The 13,785-nt window shown below is 45.1% G+C and overlaps 1 protein-coding gene across 3 annotated transcripts in view; it reads left to right on the forward strand.

Annotated features, from left to right (window-relative positions):
* The window catches only part of Sash1 (SAM and SH3 domain containing 1), a 305,306-nt gene that overhangs the window by 167,639 nt on the left and 123,882 nt on the right, over nucleotides 1-13,785 (forward strand). For all 3 annotated transcript variants that reach the window (XM_085688475.2, XM_085688482.2, XM_048425571.3), the window contains exon 2: nucleotides 10,235-10,363. In XM_085688475.2, coding sequence (XP_085544601.2) covers nucleotides 10,235-10,363 — 129 coding nt within the window. The remainder of the gene's footprint in view (nucleotides 1-10,234; nucleotides 10,364-13,785) is intronic.

A 13,785-nucleotide genomic window follows, 5' to 3' on the forward strand; every position in this document is an offset into this window, starting at 1 on the left:
ACCTTAGGGGCCAGAGAGTTGTTGAGGGTGAAACCAGCACTTCTCCCATCCCTGACCTGTGCGTGAACTTGACTCTCGGAATGGAATTCTTAGCACGATTCTTCCACGTGACCGCTTTGGCCTTAGGAGCGAGCCCCAGAAGCCCGTCTTGAAGGAGCCAAGGAAGAAGAGCTGTTTGGGATCCTTGGGTTGCTTTCCAGGCACCTGGGAGAGTTGGTTTCTTCCTGACTTTGGAGAGATGTCCCACAGTTGGTGTCTCCTGAAGGAAGGGCTGAAGAGAGGTTTCTCCTTCAGCCTCACCATGGGGCCTGTCTTTCTGCTCACTACCCTAGAAGTCTTGCACATCTCTGAGATACCAGCGATGCAGTTTTGTTTGCTTTCTTTCTACACCTGGGCCTGAGGCTTTCCAGCTGTGCTTTCATGTTCCATTGCCTGTCCGACGTGAGCGGAATACCAAGGACTCAGCCAGACAAGCTTCTGGTGTTTGCTCCTCTGTGTAGCCCTGGCTGACCTGGAACTCACTTTGTAGATCAGGCTGGCCTTGAACTGAGAGATCTGCCTGGGGTTAAAGGCATGCACTACCGACTACTTAAGTCTTTTTTTTTCCATATAACTTTATTTTAAACTCTTAATGTTTTCATGTTGGCATCACAGGCGACGGCAAGTCTTTAGTGACCTTAACTAACCATCCTACACCAATGAACTCTCCCTTTAACCCATTAGCTCTAAGCGCCTGCTTTGGGTCATAGTGGTGGCGCATACCTTGGCTGCCAGCACCCAGGAGGCAGAGACAGGCAGATAGATTTCTGTGGGTTCTAACACAGCCTGGTCTACATAGCAAGTTCCAAACCAGCCAGGGCTATACAGTGAGTTTCAGGCTAGCCTGGGCTACATAGAGGGACACCCTGCCCCAAAATGGAAAAGAGAAAGGAAAAGGCAGATAAGCAGAAGAAATAGCAACCTTTGGATTACATCAAAATTTATGGCCTTTGACATGTTGAGCGGTATTAGCGCTTAGTGGAAAGCTTAAGAAAGAATTCCTGTGCTGATTTAAGAAACTTGGTTTCTTGTCTTCTGAGACAGATCACCCCCTTTGACCCTTAGCTTCTTTTTTCTCATTTTTAAAATAAAATAATCAGAAGAAGCCATCTTTATGACCCTTCCTGACATTCTGGGTGTCTCAGTGTGCACTAAAATGGAATCCTGCGAGTGACCATGTGATATGGCCTGTTTTTCCTAACCGATGGGGAGATTTTTGCCTTCCTGTTGATGGGGTGGATGACAGTACCAGTTGCCTGGCTATAGATTTGCACTACGTACATTTTACTTAAGATCAGAGCCCTTTGTTAGCAACACTGCCCCCATTTTATAGTTGGAGGAGGCACAGGCCGAAATGCCACGGCGTGATTCCTTCTTCCACGGGCCATTCTTATTCCTTGTAGCTTTTCTTTCCCTGGGTGTTCAGCTATCCCTGGGGGACCTTACCTTTAGTATTGGGGTGCTAGCTTTTTGGTGGTAAAGTTAGGAAGGGGTCTGCTGGTGTGGATCACAGGATACACGCCCTGGTGGTGGTTTTCTTTGGGTCCCTTATGTGAAATGCTGGTGTCAGCAGCACGGATGGTTTCATAATTTGACAGAAGTAAGACACAGTGGGAAGGACCAAATGAGCTTCCTGGATCGGTTCCCCATTTTATTAGTGGTGGTTTTCTAGCTGGTGAGAGACAAGGTGCCGCCATACCACAAGTCTCAAGGAGGTTTCCATGTCTAATGTGCTGTTAATGAATGAGATGTCTTCAAAATCTGTTATTTGATTGTCCCGAAGCATGTGTCTATTTCAAGCGGAATTCTTGCCCTCTATCTCTCAGCTTGAATAGCTCTGTGTGATTATTGATTCAGAAAGAAGCCGTAAACCTAGGGTCCGCTCACTGGTCCCTGGCCTGTCACAATCTGCAATCTGATATGTTAACCTTAGGTAGCCTTTCTTCTAGGGACAACTGTTGGTTGGGCTGTCTCTTCATACTTAAGAGTCACAGTTGTTACTTCTGCCAGGAACCACGCTTCCCACGGTTTTTCATTGACCACAGTTTCTGGTGCTCCGTTCCTGTTTCACTGTCTCACTCACGAGACTTGCGTTGTGGGTCTAAGGTCAGCGAGAACAGGAATTGACTAAAAGCGCACCACTGTGCATTAAAATGATGGTTTAGGGCCAGTGGAATGACTCAGAAGGGTAAAAAGCTTGCCACCATGCCTCATGACCCTGGGTGCATGGATCCCTGGGACCTACATGGTGGAGGACAGCTGACTCCCAAAAACTGTCTTTTGTCCTCCCTTTGCACGGCATGGTGGGGTCACAATCCAAGTACAAACAAGTAAATCAAAATAACATCATTAAAAGAAATATGGTTTAATTGAAAATCCTTCAGTTCATCGTTGCTGACTGAACTCCATAATTCTCTCTCTCAGGAAGGGCCGAGAGCTCTAGCCTTCCATTCCTTCACACACACACACATCCGATAGGTATGTTTTTGGGGTTACTGATTAGATGTTGGGTATCGCTGTGGAGTTAGGTCCTGAGGGTGCAAAAATGAATGAGTTCTAGCCGAAGGCCTCCAAAACTCTACAAGGTCTCACGGTGATAACAAGCACATAAAGAAAGTTTCAAAAGACCCTTTATAGTAGAAAATTTCACATGTGTTCAGAAGGAGAGAGACTCATAGACTTGCCATGTCACCGCTAGAGTTGTCAGTTATGGCTGACTCTCATTGCTGTGCCTTCCCTGACTCTCCCAGTCCCATGATTTGTAGGTAAAAAGAGGATTATCATGTCAGGCCATTTATGTGTCGTGGGGAGTATGTGGTGGGCACCGATGTCTGGGGCCCCGACACCATGCAAACTTTGTAGGTATTCCTTGTTCTTAATATATGGCTTTTTGGCCACCTTGTTACAAAGCAGTTTGGGAGTCACAAGTGTGGTGGCTGCTGTCCGTCAGGTTTGATGGAGTTGACTAGAACGGAGCTTTCGCCGTTTGCACTAAGCAAAGGTTAGGTGGAAGTCCAGCGGAGAAGGCCAGCCGGACTCCAAGCAGATTATCATTTTCTACAGAACGGAATTCTCAGAAGTGCCAAGGACTTGCATACTGTAGAGCATTTAAAACGTTGTCCGAAGTTCCGTGATTGCGATCCTTAACTGCTGCAGTTTGGGACCATCATAGACTAGTTTTTTCCAGCCAGATCTTGGTCAGTCATACTTAATAAAACTGCCTACATTCTCAGGTTTCGGGTGCCAGGGTCAGCCTGAGAGAAGTGTGATTCACCCTCATCAAAATCTGTGAACATGGCCTAAAGTTGTGACTTCATTCCCATCCAGCTAGCTTTGCTGTTCTTTCCAGGCCTATGATTCTGGTACGCTCAGGGCAGTTTAGACATGGAAAATGAGTTCAGTCTAAGATTGCCATCCGTTAAATCCGAGTAGGCCCTGGGGGCTGAATTTATACTCGTATTTAAAAAGCAGATTATTGGTGCCCTGCTCTCTACTGCTTTTTCAAGTCGGGTTCCCATCACTGATAGCTAACATGGTGAATCTTTCAGAGACAGCAATTGTGAAGGGACCTTATGCTATGCACAGTTTACCAAGTCCCTTCAACACATTCCCGTGACTTAACCATACAGCCACATTAAGTAAACCAAGGGACACACTAACAATAAATATTCATGTTTTGTGATTTTTATATCCTATTAAGACCAGTTGCCACATTTAGAATGTAGTGAAGTATGTTTTGTTTATGTCATTGTATCTGTGATGCTGGGATCAAACCCATGGCCTCCAAAAGCTGTACCACTGAACTACACTTATATTGTAATTACAGAATTGTAGATAAAAGCACATTGAATTGATATTAATAGATGCTTCATCGAGTGAGTTCTATAGCCGCATTCCCTCCCCCCCAATATTTTTCCCTCCAGATTATGTGGAACCCAACAGTGTAGCCTTTGAGGGCCAAGCATTAAGAAAGAGCGAGTACTCCATCCTGCCTTCTCTCACGAACAGCCTGTGTTAACTGGGACACACCCAAACACAATAGTAGGACCTCATTTGCCAAAGTGAGAGTTATTCATATAGGTTCTGGCAAGTTCTGGGTATTTTGGAGAGGGGAATGGAAGGCATGAAGTCAGCCCTTCTCCAGCCACCTGCCATGTGGGCGCACACACTCCCAGAGGCCTCCCTCCCTGTCTCCATGATCTCAGAATTCCCCTTACTGTATATACGTAGTTGTTATGTGTTAATTTGTTTCCCTGAACTGTGAATGATTCCTTGGAGATTAGTCAGTTATTTGAGATCAGTTATATGTTCAACACATTTCTCTAAAGCTACACAACAGGACGGGATGGGATGGGGTGATGGAGTTGGTTTGAACAGTGCCATTGCATGGATTCAGTGAGACTGAATGCGGAAACCTGGGTTCAAGCCTTTTGTGCGTTGCAGCAGTTTTACCTGATAGGCTACCGACAGTATGTGTTGGCTCTGAGTCTTTAAGCAAGCTAATTAAGAATGAAAACACATTTGTGAGATTAGCTAGGCTTCCTTGGAGTATAGTGAGTTCTTTTAATGGATTTGGCTTGGAGGGTGTGTGTGTATGTGTGTTTGCGTGTGTGTGTGCTCATTCATGGACTCACACTTATCTTTGTCTTTCTGAGGAACAAGAGTAATATAAATGAAACATAACTTATAGTTTACAAAGTATATCATGTGGTACTTAGAAGAATAGAAAAAGAGAAGCGGTCCAAACGAGGAGTTCACTTCTCTTTCTCCCCTTGACTCGAAGAAGTTACAACAAAACCGAGGCTTTCTCATAAGGCACTTACCTTTATAGAAACATAATATAAGAAGTTGGGGGTTAGAGAAATGAATGACTCAGCGGTTAGGCAGTGGTTAAGGGTCTAACTGCTTTTCAAGAGGACCAGAGTTTGGTTCCCAACACACATCTTAGGCAGCTCATAACTACCTGTAACTCCAGCTCTAGATCTGAGGCCTTCTTCTGGACTCCTTGGGCACCTGCATACACTCCTCCCCCCCCCTCTCTCTCTGTCTCACACACACACACACACACACACACACACACACACACACACACACACACACTGGAATAACCATTTATTATTAAGGGAATAAGAAGAGCACTAGGTTCACTTGCATTCATTTGCATGTAATGCACACAAGCTCTGCCTCAATGCAGCCCCTGGTGCTTTTGGAGCGTCTTCTTTGTTTTGCCTCCCTCACCCCTCTTCAATTCTGTCAAGATGTTTTAGGCCATAGAAGACATCTGGGGAGAGGAGAGCAAAAGCAGCCAAAGTAGCCATATGTACGGCTTCTAGTCCCCTAGAATTTCAGTTCTGCATTTTCCAGAGACAGAAAGTGCATTGGGAAACAGCTGAGAAACGCTGTTAAGACAGCTGTTGAGGGAGCAAAGCTGTTCTTTCTCATGAACCGCAGCAGCAGTCCGTTCCGTCTGAGCTGTTTGGTCAAAGGACTTTGTCCCTGGTTTTGTGCTGGATATACATGTGTTCTGTGACCTCAGGAGGAAGTTACAGTTTGTCATCCACTGAAATGACCATGGTGGTGTGTCACAGATTTCGTTCACACGGACCGTATGGATGGCGGTGCTAGGTGTGGGTTCTGTATTCCTCTGTGGTATGGAAAGAGAAGTTGGACTTGCCTGCAGCCTTTCTTCTTGTGTATAAAGATGGAAGGGGAAGACAATCCTTATAGGAAGATAATATATCTCCAGCTTTAACAATCCTCTTAAATAGTCTTCAGGAAATGAAGCTTATTTTCTTCCTAAATGCAGGCTATGTACTGGGTTAGTTTCATTTATGAGAAACAAAAAGAAAAGAAAAAGTAAGGCAAAATAAGGAAGTGAAACATTATGCAGTTAATAAATTCTAGAACAGAAGCTGAATATTTAATTAAAAATATGTGCACATAAAAAAAAAATATGTGCACATGGGTCTGTCCATGTGAGTGCAGGTGCTGGAGGAGGCCGGAGGTGTCAGCTCCCCGGGAGCTGGAGATGAGTCTGTTGTGAGCCTCCTAATGTGGGTGCTGGGGATTGAGCTCGGGTTCTCTGCCAGGGCAGCAAGTGCTCATTGGCTCCCCGCTTGTCTCTCTAGCTTCAACACCAAATACTTTAGAAGAAAAAAATTATCTCAGTGTCTTTGGAATGGTATTCGTGATGGTAATTATAGACATAATTTAGTCATATTTTTATTAGAAAATTCTTTTACATTACCCGCACCCCTTGATGTGAGCCTTCTGGAGAGAAAGATGCAGGCTGGGTGTTTTGGCCCGCACCTGGAATTCTAACACTGGGGAGGCTGAGGCAGCATGATTGCTATGTGCTTGAGGTCAGCCTGGACTCCGTAGCGGGACTCTCTACAAAAGCGGAAACAGAATGCTGTTTGGGGCATAAGGTCAGCCATGTTACCAGGCTCGTGTTGCTAATCCTTAGTGGGAATAGATCTTTCCCTGGATGGATGGCTCTGCATCCATCTCAAGCAGGAGCAAGTTAGTTAAGGACATAAATTAACTTTCCCCCAGCCCCCACCACCCAAAAACATTGCCTGGAAGAGAATAGATTCTGAGATGATGGTCCCATAAAAAGCTTTGCATATTTAATGCATACACCTGGATGAGTTTGCAGACCAGACTCCCCACAGAAACCGTAGCTGTCATCAAGACCGTAAAATTCATCATTACCCAGGGTCTCCTTCCTCCCTCATCATTATTACTAGTTTCCTTTTTTTTTTTTTTTTAAGAGCTTGGAGTTTGAGTGGCTAAAGAGAAAATCATCAGGTATTTTCTTGGTTCTGTTCGATTGGGATAGAAAAGATAATTTTGTGGATGTGGCAGACAAGTCCTACTTTTAAAGCACACTTACGTTCTTATAGTCTTTCGCCATTTTCACATTTAAATCATCAGGGCCCATGAAGGTAGTAATTACGGGGACTCACTGCACATCTGGAGAGTGATTCGGGTGCATGTACAGGCAGCTGGGCCACCCCACTTTAAATTCTTACCCACTGAGCGACAAATGAAGATTGGCCACATGGCCATATTGAAGGTGTGAAATATGTTCTGGCTGTGGCCTGACGGGAGCAGAACAGATGCTTGCTTTCTCAGGAGCAACAAATCTGCTTTTTTTAGGCTGCCAGAGGACCAGGGGAGTTCCGATCGATGCAGAGGGGAGCTAAAAAGCCATCCGTTGGACTGGCTTGAGAAACCGCCAGAAACCAAGGCTTTAGAACCAAATAGGTGATACTGATATTGTAGGGCATATGATGAAAGTGGAAAAAAGCAGAGTTTGAATATAGTTTTATAACGGGTTGTCTTTTGATGTTTTTAGGTGTTTTGGATCGTCCAAGAAAACAGCCAGTGTGACTGTTGCCATAGTTTGCAAATAGGGAAAGGTGTACATAAGTATCCATTCTGTTTGTTTGTTTGATACAGGGTCTTGTATATCTTCAGTCCAGTCTCCAGCTAGCAATGTAGCTGAGGATGATCTTGAACTTCTGATCCTCCTGTCCCCCACCTCCTATGTGCTGGGATTAGAGGCGTGAATCACAGAACCAGTGCTTCACAACCTCCCTGATGCTGCCACTCTTTAATACAATTCCTCATGTTGTAGTGACCCCCAACCATAAAATTATTTTCATTGTTACTTTGTTGCTGTAAGCTTGCTACTGTTACAGATTGTAATGTAAATATTGGACGTGCAGGGTGGGTGGTTTTAGGCCATACTGTGAAAGGGTTGTGCAACCTATACCCCAAAGGGGTCTCGACCCACAGGTAGAGAATCACTTCACTAGACCCTGTTTGTGTGGCACTGGGGATCGAACCTAGGACTCTGTGTATACTGCGCAAGTACTCTACCAGCTGAGCCACATTCACGGCTAAATGCTGGTGGCTGTGCGTGAGAGGAGCTGAAAATCTATTTGGAGTGTCAATGTATGAGCGAGAGAGGGGGATTGGTTTTCTGTTGTTCAAAAACAACAACAACAAAATAGTATGTCTACAATGTTCTGCCTGCATGTCTGTCTGGAGGCCAGAAGAGGGTACCAGATCTCATTACGGATGGTTGTGAGCCACCATGTGATTGCTAGGAATTGAACTCAGGACCTCTGGAAGAGAGCAGCCAATGCTCTTAACCTCTGAGCCATCTCTCCAGCTCCTGTACTTATTGTTCTGACAGAGGACCTAAGTTTGATTTCCAGCACTCACACAGTGTCTCAAAACTGTCTGTCACTAGGTACAGGGGATCTAGTACCCGCCTCTGGCCTCAAAGCACTACACAGACAGACAGACTAAAACACACACACACACACACAGCAGGCAAAGGGACCATTTGGAATGTGACATGTTCGGTGAGGCCACTTGGGTGTTAGAAGTTGGAGCTAGTATATTTGGTCCAATGAGACAAGTGTGTTGTTTCCATGACGGATGCAGGTAGAAATTTATGGGTGAGGATAGCATCACACTGTGGAAAGACCTAGAACCCGAGGAACCCGGTATTCTCTAGAGGCCTGGTTGCTGTTGGAATCTGGGACCTGAGTCATGCCAGTGAGTCACACAGCAGACACACTGTGAAAGGGACACGTTTGTCTCCCCCCACACCTTCATCTTGCCGTTGTGTTCCCCACTGACGACCGGGAGGGCAGATGGTGGATCCCTCCTCTCTGGCTGCGTCTAGGCTGTTTTCCAGACAGGCTTACTTGTACTTGGAGAATAACTTTTGCCCAGACATGTTCAAATGCTCACAGACCTTACTGGCCTTGCTTGTGTCTCTGTCTTCCTCTCTGTGTGCTAGGCACTCTGAGGCAGCTCCCTCCAAGGCAGAGTGTGTTAGTGCCGAAAGGAAGGAACATTTCTAGAAAACCATTTATTTCAATTTCTGTTTCTCCCTTGCCGTAGTTCCTGAAACCAAAAAATGAAGTAGGAGGAGGTGGTCACTAGCTCTGTCGTAGACCCCCCGTCTAGGGCTCACACTATAGCAGGAAGACTTTGGGAGGCATTTAACCCCAATTCTGACAGCAAGGCTGCTTTGCTCGGAGAGATTTGTGGATACAGACAATGCCCTAACATTAGTAACCCAAGGGGCTGGTGACCAGTCTGCAGTGAGAATGATTGAGTATGAATTTTAGGTCATCTGTAAGTTGTATGTTTAATGGATGTCTTAACAAAATCACGGTCTTTTTAGCTCTCCCAGTCAAGTCACCTACTCACTAAATTAGGGAAAACATGGGGAGGCCAAGAAACAGAGGAGGCGAGATACCTAGACATGCTAGAAGAAATGCGTAGCTCACACACACAGACACAGCATTCCGGTCACCCTCTGTTCAGAACCGTCTGTGCGTGTTCAGAACCGTCTGTGCGTGTTCAGACGTGTGCTGAGGGAATCACTAGTTTCTAGCCTTGAGGAAAACTACAGTATGATTATCTCTTGTAGTGAACGCCACCGGGTAAGTAAGCATTGCGCAGGCGGTTGGCGTGTTTGGAGGCGATGCTCCCTTCCTGCTGTCTGTCTGGTGGGTGCTGTCATCAACCTAGAGTCACCTAGAGGTTGAGACATGAGCTCCAGGCTAGATAATTGAGAGATCACAGAAATGGATGTAAACTCGTGGGACTACATGGGGACCTGCCTCTGAAGAGACAAGTGACATGTTTACTTATTTAGGTGAACCTGCGCCTGAATGTCTAGTGAATAATAAATCTAATGAATAGCATGAATATTAATGAAGACAACCGTGAATAATGACTCCTAGCAAACACAGATGACTAAAGGCTTTTTCTTTTTTTCTGTCTCTTGTGAGGAGACTCAGGATGCCCTAGATGTGGCCTCCTACCATGGGGCCTCAAGTCGCAGGATTCGTTCAGAGTTTTGCACATCTGGGACTTTCAGTAGCATTTTGGGAAATACCAAGCAGCCATGGCCAGGATTGGGTGTCAGTGAGCCTGATACAGTGTCTGCTAACTACACTTCCTTCCCTGGTGGCTCCGCTCTCAGTCGTGCTTGGCAGGGATGAGTGGGATACTGTGGCTCCTGGCTCGTGTCTGCGAGGTATTGCGTATCAGTCATTATGTCTGTAACACGCAGCAGCCGGGGATTCGATGCTGTGCGGCTTTTCCAGAGTAGATCCACCTGACCTCTGTCTCTCTTTTTCCTCTCTCCTCCTCCCCTCAGGATGGTTCCCTGGGAAACATTGACGACCTGGCGCAGCAGTATGCGGATTATTACAATACCTGCTTCTCGGATGTTTGTGAGCGGATGGAGGAGCTTCGGAAACGGCGCGTTTCCCAGGACCTCGATGTGGTGAGTGTGTGGCCGTGGGAAACGGCTCCTGTTGAGGGCGGCAGTTCCCATTGGTGCTCCCGGTCTTGCAGCCCCTTGGTTCTTCTTACAGCCTTAGTAGTGCCTGAAGGCTCAGCCAGTCGGCTTCTGGCTGGGTGTGGTGAAATGCCAGATGCTCAAAAGAACAACTGTGTTCTTTAGATTGAATATTGACCAAACTTACACAGTCATTGAAAGGCTAGACTAACCTTCCTTCCTTCCTCCCTCCCTCCCTCCCTCCCTCCCTCCCTCCCTTCCTTCCCTTCCCTTCCATTCCTCTTTCCCTTCCCTTTTCCTTTCCTCCTTCTTTCCTTTTTTCTTCCTTTCTTATTTTGAAATATTAAATAGAAAGGATATTTTTTCATTACCCAGTTGATACTGTATATTTTATTGACTAACAGCTGAGGACTTGGCAAGGCAAGTTCTTTCTTTCATTTTCTTCTTTCTTTCTTTCTGGTCCACCCCACCTCCACCCCAATAGGTCCTGGGGATTGAACCCAGAGCCTTGGATGAGTTAGGTAAATTCTCTGCCAGTGAGCCTTTGAAAAGGAAAATGATGTTTAAAGAAGCCAGAAGTCGATCATAACTTCTCCCCTTGGCAGTAAGAGGTTTCACGTGAGCTTCAGTGTTTATCTGATATTAAAAAAATCTGTATGACTATCTTGGATTTTATGTTAAATCACTTCCTACTTCTTTACTGAACACTTTATTGCGGTTCTCTAGGGTTATTGGGATCTCTTTACAGCCATGATCTTTCAAGGTACTATTGCTTCTCACTTAAGGGTGTTGAAATCATTTGTCTGAAGTGTAATCATCTGTGTGTGGAAGTTAGCGGAGCCCCAGGTCTAACTGTGGACTGGCAGTCCTGAGCTGTACTCTGCCTGGAAAAGTGTTCCCCATCCCTTGCATCTACCAGTTTAAACTGGATCCATTTCAGTTTCCTGCCTCCCAGTTTGATCCCAGGACCTAGGACCTCCACTGGAGGTGTGTGTCGGTGTGTGTGGGGGACCACAGGGATTCAGTCTCACATTCTCTCCCTCTGATTTTTAGTGATCTCATATAGTCCCAGGTGGCCCCAAACCTGCTGTAAACTGCCAATAAACTTTTGATTCTCCTGCCTCAGTTTGTCTGGTTCTGGGACTATGGGCATACACCATGGTGCTGGGAATGCCTTGCTTGTTAGTCATTTCCCTGCTGATTGAACCACATCTTCATCCCTAAAGAGCTCCTTTCAAACACTTTCTTATCTTAGGGGCTGCATGAACCTGGTTTTGAATAATGACATCCTGTACCTTAAACATTTTTGGAAAGTGTGGATTTTTCTGAAACTCCTGTATATGGTGTGTGTGTGTGTGTGTGTGTGTGTGTGTGTGTGTGTGTGTGAGAGAGAGAGAGAGAGAGAGAGAGAGAGAGAGAAAGGCCTTCTTCTTTCTTTTTCCTTTCTTTTTTTCTTTTCTTTCTTTCTTTCTTTCTTTCTTTCTTTCTTTCTTTCTTTCTTTCTTTCTTCCTTTTTTTTTGGAGACGGGATCTCTATCATGTAATTTTGGCTATCCTGGAACTCACTCTGTTGAACAGGCTGTCTTGAAACTTGAGAGATCAACTTGCTTCTGCCTCCCAAGTACTATGATTAAAGATGTGAACCAACAAGCCTGGGCTTTTTTTTTTTTTAAAGTAAGAATCTCTCTACATAGCCCTGGGTTGCCTGAAACTCTTTAAGTAGATCAGACTGACTTCAGATGCAGAGACAGCCTCTCTCTGCCTGTCAGATACTGGGATTAAAGGTGTGTCCCTGCTGATGCCTCCCCCCCCCCCCACCCAGTAGGCTCTTCTCAGGTCGTTCAGGCTGACCTTCCCAACCCTCCTGCCCCAGCTTGTGGATTGTTGAGACTGTAGGTACCATCCATAGTCAATCTTGTTTAGTCTATTTTTAAAAAAAGTTCTTTTAATTTACTTAAGATGGAAACATAAAAATTAAAGTAAGGTGACCAATTAAGGAGTTAAAAGTAGGTGATTCTTTTACTAATAATGCTTGGTGTTTTATTTATTTATTTATTTATTTATTTATTTATTTTAAATTTATTTATTATGTATACAATATTCTGTCTGTGTGTATGTCTGCAGGCCAGAAGAGGGCACCAGACCTCATTAGAGATGGTTGTGAGCCACCATGTGGTTGCAGGGAATTAAACTCAGGACCTTTGGAAGGGCAGGCAATGCTCTTAACCACTGAGCCATCTCTCCAGCCCCCATGCTTGGCGTTTTATAAAAGGATTTGTATTCAAGGAAAGATCAGTCTTTGGGTAGTGATAAGGAACCTCCTGTAAGCTCTGGTGCTCCCGGCATTCATTTCCTTTCCTTCCTTTTCCCCCTTCCTCTTTCTTTTGTTTTCTTGGCCTCTTTCTAATTTGCTATCTGACCTTACTTACTGTGCTGTATTGTACTCTAATCTTGAGGTCTTGCTACGTAGCCCAGACTGACCTTGAACTTACACTGAGATGATTTGAGAGCCTCCTCTCTGAGGACAGCAGCTCATGTCTATGAATAAGTATCATGATACAGGGATGTACCATCAAGCCTGTCATATAGCATTTTTATGCCTATCCATTTCTTTCATCAATGTGTGCCCTAGTCATGGTTAACTTGAATCAAGAGTGACATTGTATCACAACTGCTATGTTTTAAAGTATACTTCTATTTTATTTTTCATATTTATTTATGTATGTGTATGTACATGTGTCTGTATATGCACACGTGCATGGGGGCAGGGTGTGCATGTGTGCCATGGGGCACGTATGTACGAGTCAGAGGACAACTTGTAGAAGTTGGCGCTACCCTTCCATCATGTGGATCCCAAATGACGAGTGCTTTTAACTTCGGAGTAATCTTGCCCGCCTTAATTTTATATTTTCCTTCTTGTCCATTGATTTAGTGATTTGCTAAGCTGTGTATTAGCTAAATAAAGTTGACTGAGACTGAGCTGAGTCAGAAGGAGGCAGAAAGATATTGTCTGAGGAGCCTAATACCATGGCCAGCGTGGCACATGGACGTCATTATTGCCAAGGCCTTGGTTCCTCTTCACTTTGTCCTCCTGTCTGTGTGGATGGCAGGGTAATCTTTCTTTCTCCCGCAATCCTGAGGCTCAAATGCAGGTTGTCAGGCTTGGTGAAAAGCTCCTTTACCCTCTGGACGATCTCACTGGATTTTTTGAGACAGAGTTCCGTGTATCTTAGTCTAATCTTGAACTTACTAGCTAGGAAGACATGCTCTGACCTTCTGATCCCTGCCTCGACTTTCTAACCGCTGAGATTGTAGACCTGCAGCACCATGTTGGCTTTATGTATTGTTGACTTTATGTATTTATGGAGCCGAGGAGAACTTCATAATGCCAGCAAGCACTCTGCCAA

This window comes from Myodes glareolus, chromosome 1, assembly GCF_982192425.1.
Source record: "Myodes glareolus chromosome 1, mMyoGla1.1, whole genome shotgun sequence".
NCBI classification, from domain to species: Eukaryota; Metazoa; Chordata; class Mammalia; order Rodentia; family Cricetidae; genus Myodes; species Myodes glareolus.